Consider the following 6,521-nt stretch of genomic DNA (forward strand, 5'->3'; position numbering starts at 1 on the left):
ACCTATTTATAAGTGAGCATAGGGATTCCCTAATTCTGATGGGCCAGGCCCATCAATAATTAGGCCCTAAATGGGATTAGTCAATCATATGATGTTATGCAACTACTTCTAGAATTTTCAATCTTGAGGGATGTGTATGGTCACCTGCCATGTACCTAGACATCACATTCTCTGTGGATGGGGTGCATTCACCATGCATAGAACACATTCTAGAGGTGTAAACAAATCCATGCAGTGCATTCATCTCACCTAGGAATATTCAGCATCAATGTAGAAAATATTAGAAGGCTATGAACGCATTTGGCATTGGGCAAAGCCTTTACAAGCACAAGAGCACATTTGGCACAACTAGAGTGCATTTAGCTGACGTCTGGAGTGCATTAGTCAAATGCTTTCGTGCATTCTCCAAGTGCCAAATGTCCGGTCATTCTCTCACCAGGAGGGGATTCACTCTCTCATGAGGAGGACATTCTCTCCCTCTCCATTATGATCAAGTCTTCACACCCCAACAATCACGGCACGACTCGAAATGTTTGTTGCCCCTAGTTTTGTAGAATAAAAAGTTCGTCTTTTAAACTTAGTATGATGTATTTCGGAAAAAATGATTTTACATCTACTTCTCGGTTTTGGAGCTCCAACTTAAACTATGCCTCTTACCCAAAGATTATTTTATAGTTCATCCTAAATATGTTCAAGAAACATGAATAAAATATAGATTCCATTCTAAATCTACCAAACTTTTTACAGATCATGATCAAGAAACATGATTGACACATTGACTTTATTTTAACTTATAATGTTTATTGATGATGATGCATATTAATATCAAACGATCTAAAGAGAAACCGATGCAAGCACAGGAACTCAAACTAACTACTTTGTTGTATGTCTTGGTAAACCCTATCCATTGTGAAGACATGTACCATTTTCATGAACTTGACATCAAGCTCTGAAGGTACAAGTCGACATTATCTAGTCCACACAATGTCTTCACCACAGGCATAGTCGCAGGAACATCCAACTGGAAAATTGAATCAGAACCCTCTAACCCTTTCCATGAACGTACTTGGTTTCTTGCTTCTTTAATGGCAGCTCTAGTTGCACAATGAACAGAAACTGCAAGAAGTAAAGGTGGCTCACCAGAAGCTGCATCTCTCACAACAACAATAACAATTAGATAACTTGACAAATCCTTTAAAGAACATGAAAGTTCAGTTCTTTGACATACCTTTTGAAGAGAGGACACGTTTTTTATGATGTCCACTGTTTAGTATATGCACATTAAGTTGCTTAGGTATCGTATCAATTGTGGGTATCTTATATGTCCATGTGCTATCAGCAATCACTAACCCATTAGAGTTTATCGAATATTCTTCAAGCATGAAAAACCCAATTCCTTGAACAAAAGCGCCTTCCACCTGTCCCAAATCCACAGCAGGATTCAAGCTTTGTCCACAATCGTATACAATGTCTGCTTGCAAGATTTTCGTTTCTCCAGTTAGAAGATTTACCTCCACCTATTTTTTTTCCACAAATTAGCATTTTTTATAAGAACGAATATAATATTATTCATGTAACTTACCTCACTTACAGCAGCACCATAGTTAATGTATCTCATGGAAGTAAACTCAGGTACAAAAAACGAACTTGCTGATAAATTTACAGATTGCATGTTTGCATGCAGAATGAGAGAATCCCATTTAACAAAACCCATTTGCGCTTCTAATCTTTCTTTCAAACCCACGAGTCTTTCAACTAAAACATCGCAACAAAGTCTAACTGCTTCACAGCTTGCTTCAGATGTAGTGCTTCCAGCTGTAAACCCTCCTTGAATCATACTCAATGTGTCTGCTTGTATGACACGTATCTTCTCCAAAAGCTGATTTCCATCAGCTCCTTCACATTGAATTGCTTTTAAACAATACGCAGTCATCTGTTTCACCTTTGTCCATAGCCCTTGACCTAATTCAATCCCACCTACTTCTACGACAATGGATCCATCTCTTAAAATACTCACTTTTCCAGGTGTTGCCCTTAGCGACACCTCATGCAAAATGGGAACTCGAGAAATACCCTTTTTTCTCCATGTGTTACACTTATTAAACTTCTTTATCGTTTCGACTCTATCATTGAAATTTGATGATTTCATTAACGTATCCCATATTGTTGGCAAAGTATATTCGACAAACTCACCAACACTATCAACTCCATAGAACATTTTCAAGCTATCGAATGTATGAAAATTTTTCTCCCTTACACAACCAACATCCATGGAAACAACAGATGCAACGTGTTCTATAACTGCTTCAGCTATAAAAGACGCTTGCACTTCTCCTGGTGCTCTCATTGCAGATTTACTCGAATGATTTGTTTTACAGATTTTAAAATCGAATGATAAAGCACCCCAATTGTATTTCTTCAGTGCACCCAACATATTCCATGGCATCACTGGGCTTATATCTGGAGAAATTCCAGCATTGATTAATATATCGAGGTGTAAAGCTGTGATTTTTCCATTGGATTTGAAGCCAACAGTGTAGTTTATCTTCATGGGATGTCTTCCTCCTGCCATTATCATATCTGTCTTCCTGTTCACATACGTTCTCACAGGGCGATTTAATTTGTATGCTGCAAGTGCACATGCTGTTGCAACCTATGATCAACATACATAAAGATCAACATACATGACATAACATTTTCAATACTATCAAAAAACGGATGAATCAATAGTTTAATAATACTCACAGGCATAGCTTTAATAGCTTTTCCACCAAATCCTCCTCCAACTCTTCTTGTAATCACACGAACATTATGTTCAGGAATTCCAAGACACTGTGCGATTACACTTTGTGCAAACTCAGGGACCTGAATGGAACTATACACCACCATGCAGTTGTCTTCATCTGGAACAGCTAATGCAGTTTGTGTCTCCATATAGAAATAGTATTGTGATCCAAGTTTGATCTGTATATAACAAATGAACACTAAAAAAAGAATAATTCTCATATTCTCACCAACTAGTTTGATCATGAACTGTAGATTCTGTACCTCAGCAGAATGGATTTTATGATCAGCTTCAGCCATTCCCTTTATGAAATCACCAACTTGTGATGGATATATGAATGAAGGGACTTCAAAAAAGCTTGAATTCTCGACAGCATGTTCAACAGTTAATATAGGTGGTTCTAAGTCTTGAGTGTCATAATCAACCATGGCTGTTTCAGCTGCAATATCTGCATTCTTCTGTGAATCTGCCACCTAAAACTTTGATTTCTTTCAGAATAATGAAGTGAAAGAGAAGATGATGATGTATTTAAGAGAAGTGAAATACCACAAATGCTATACGTTGTCCAGTGCATTCAGTTAACTCATTTGCAAATAAAGGTTCTGGACCGAATAAAGTTTTAGCTCCTATGTTTTCTCCTGCTTTTGGAATATCTTGAAATGAAACAACACTATGTACATCTTTCTTCACTTCAACACCTTTTACCCATGCTAAAGGATTTGTGCTGTAGATGAATGCTCCATGAAGGCAGTTCAATGGTGAAGGAATGTCATCCACAAATACAGCTTCACCTGTATATGATGATAAGTTAAATCCAATTAACAAGAATATTTGTTGATTGAGGTGAAGAACAACAAACCAGAAGCTTGGATTGAAGCACCCGTTTTTGTAATCGGTTCACCAACAGGATAATGTTCATGGCTAGATTCCAACACCTGCTTTGAAGATGACAACAATGTTCTTTTTTCATCATAATGATCTGATGTCAAACTTGAACCTTTTATATATGAGGCATCAGAATCAAGTAAAGGAAAGAGAAACTCAAAGAGAAAACTAGAAGCCAAGCTTGATCGATAAGCAGAATGTGATGTGTCATCTTCTGGTTGGATATTAGCTTTTAGTAACTTGAGAGATTCAGACAACAATCCAACACTCAACGTTTTTCCAAGAAGATAATTCTCAACTGTGTTTGCTCTTATTGCATGCTTATTCCCAAAAGCACCAAAAGCTAACTGTATGTTGTTAATTACATGATTGCCACTCTTATATGGAGAAACTTCAGCCAAGAAAGCAGCATTTAAATAAGCTAAGGAATTCCCAAGAGGACGTGGGGAAGCGCGATAAGTTTCAAATAATAGTTTAGTGTCAGATTTGTCTGAGTTATAACCGTTTTTATTTGGTTTCATGAATGGAATATGAACACTCAAAAGCAAAGTTGTTGAATCTAAAGCAGGTTGTGCTAGAAACTCTTCTAATGTAAGAACTTTTTTTATCCCATTCATGATTGTAACTTCTGATTTCACAGCAACAAGTAAAGTGGCAATGTCTGAAGGAAATCCATGCCTTTGAGCCATTACTAAATTTCCACCTATAGTTGCTGAATTCCTAACAGATTCAGAAGCAATTTTCTCCAAATGAGAAGCAATTTTCTGGAACACCATGTCCCCTTCATCATCATCATCATCATCATCATCATCTCTTTCTTCTTTCAAGGCAAAGATGAGTTTAGAGATTGAAGCAGTTGCTCCAACTTTAATCTGTGAGTCTGCTCTTTTGATTGTAGAAAGCTCAGGGATAAATCTAAGATCAATGTACTTGTCATATTGGTCCACTTCTTTATAGTAACCTATACCTGTGTTACCAGCTACCAACTTTACCATTTTACCCTTTTCAGCTGAAGTGGATTCCAACAAGTTATGTAGCTCCTTCATAGAAACTGGAGTATACCAAGATCTTTTCTGATACTTCAAATGCATAGGGGACATGGATTCGTTTTTCAAAAACTCGGGATAAGTACAGATCTTTTTTGGATCATAAAAGGGTAGTTTAAGAAGTTTGGAATCTGGAGTCTTTTCCTTTTTCCAGAATGAATTAAACCCTAAATCTTCCATATCAACATCACATGCGAAACTTTTACAGACATCAGCAATAGATCGATAACCAGTGCATCTGCAAAGATTTCCAGAAATTGACTTTTCAGCTTCTGAGGAAGTAAGTTTGGAGGATCCAAGAGGGGGTTGTGGATGATCGTTTTTTTCCGAATTGACAAGTGCTGAGAAGAGTGAAACACACATTCCTGGAGTACAAAACCCACATTGAGATGCATGAAAACCAGCAAAACGTTGATGAATGGAATGGAATCCATCTTTGCTATTCCCAAGTCCTTCGGTTGTAGTGATTGAACACCCGTTTATGCTGCAAACAAGTGTAAGACATGAACTCACTGTATAATCTTCGACTTGTTTGAGGTTGGAGTCATACTTCGACAGTAGAACATTACAAGCACCACAACCACCTACAATCGTGAAACTCGTAATATGCAAAAGGTTTGAATTGATGGAAAAACGAGTTAAAATTCCCAAAAATCATTGTTTAACTATCTAAGTTGACTTCAAAGAAATGTCTTTCTAAGGTTCGAATCGATCCTTCAACTTCATTCATACTATAATATATTCGTGAAGTATAAAAAAGTCGCCATCAGAATAGAGCTTTATAGGTACTAATTTTTTGTCAACGAATAGATGCAAAACCTCATGCTCCACCCATATGAACAAACATCCAATTTAACCCATAAACAGAATCTTTATAAATTGATATATACCAAACCACCAAGAAAAACACACACACACACACACACATTAAAAGAACGAATTAATCAGTAGACAAACAATCTACGAACTTACAAACAGAGAGTTAGTTAAAACCAAACCTTCACCGCAACCGAGCTTAACACTCTTGAAACGAGTACGAGAACGCAAGAACTGAAGCAGAGTGGTTGAAGGATCGACGCTGGAGAGCTCAAAGCGTTCTCCGTTCACAGCGAAAACCAGTCTTTGATTTTGTTGTTCCTTTGTTTCTGTGGAAGTAAGTTGAAGTTGGGTGTCTTCCATTTTTGTTATAGCGGTGGAGGTAAGCAAATTTATCTACGGAAAGCGAGGAGTGGAAATGTGGGAACTGTTGGAAGTTGGAAGTGTTGATCTGTTAGACATACTACCTAAAGTCATCGTCTTTTGCGAATCTTGTAGTTACAAAAGGTCATATATACGCTGTTAGATTAAATATATCGGGAATAAAATGAGCTTTTATGGTATTATAATACATATATGTATAATCAAATAAGAAATGCTATTATTAAATAAAAAACAGATCATCACCAAGTTAATATTTAAGGTAACCAAAAGTTTAATTTCATCATAGAACTTTGACATTAATTTAAATATTTTTTCTTTTTAAAATACATATTAATTTAAACACTTATAATTACCATTTAAATATTCAAGTTTTAAGTTGTCTTTTAATCGTCTATATCAAAACCTAAACAACCAAGCAGTCGAGAACGTGGTGGTCATAAGAATAAACAACTCGGAACACATCATTAATTATTTAATTATTTATGTAGTTAGTTATGAGTAAAACCTGAAAATTTGATTATAAATATTAAACGTGTACAAAAACAACAAAAATTTATTTTAAAATAAAAAAAAATAATAATGACTAAATGTGTATAAAGTAAGAA

The 6,521-nt window shown here is 36.1% G+C and overlaps 1 protein-coding gene across 2 annotated transcripts; it reads right to left on the reverse strand.

Moving 5' to 3' along the window:
* Positions 1-701: 701 nt before the first annotated feature.
* On the reverse strand, positions 702-6,026 carry LOC145057872 (abscisic-aldehyde oxidase-like). Of its 2 annotated transcripts, none has more exons than XM_079005783.1 (8): positions 5,715-6,026; positions 3,645-5,300; positions 3,332-3,576; positions 3,049-3,258; positions 2,746-2,964; positions 1,583-2,653; positions 1,229-1,517; positions 702-1,146 (listed from the first exon to the last, which is right to left on the reverse strand). In XM_079005783.1, the coding sequence occupies exons 1-8, from the start codon at positions 5,893-5,895 to the stop codon at positions 929-931; spliced, it is 4,089 nt and encodes a 1,362-aa protein (XP_078861909.1). In that variant the 5' UTR covers positions 5,896-6,026; the 3' UTR covers positions 702-928. The 2 variants fall into 2 exon arrangements, with proteins under 2 accessions (XP_078861909.1, XP_078861910.1); XM_079005784.1 differs by having other exon boundaries at positions 5,689-5,815.
* Positions 6,027-6,521: the final 495 nt, after the last annotated feature.

The sequence above is a fragment of the Lactuca serriola genome, chromosome 6 (genome assembly GCF_051521515.1).
Source record: "Lactuca serriola cultivar US96UC23 chromosome 6, Lser_US96UC23_V15, whole genome shotgun sequence".
NCBI lineage: Eukaryota > Viridiplantae > Streptophyta > Magnoliopsida > Asterales > Asteraceae > Lactuca > Lactuca serriola.

Coding starts and splice junctions, on each gene's coding strand:
- LOC145057872 (XM_079005783.1), bottom strand. CDS start 5,895: ATGGAAGACACCCAACTTCAACTTACTTCCACAGAAACAAAGGAACAA. Junction 5,301..5,714: donor TAAGCTCGGTTGCGGTGAAG/GTTTGGTTTTAA, acceptor TCACGATTGTAG/GTGGTTGTGGTGCTTGTAAT. Junction 3,577..3,644: donor TGCTTCAATCCAAGCTTCTG/GTTTGTTGTTCT, acceptor CATCATATACAG/GTGAAGCTGTATTTGTGGAT.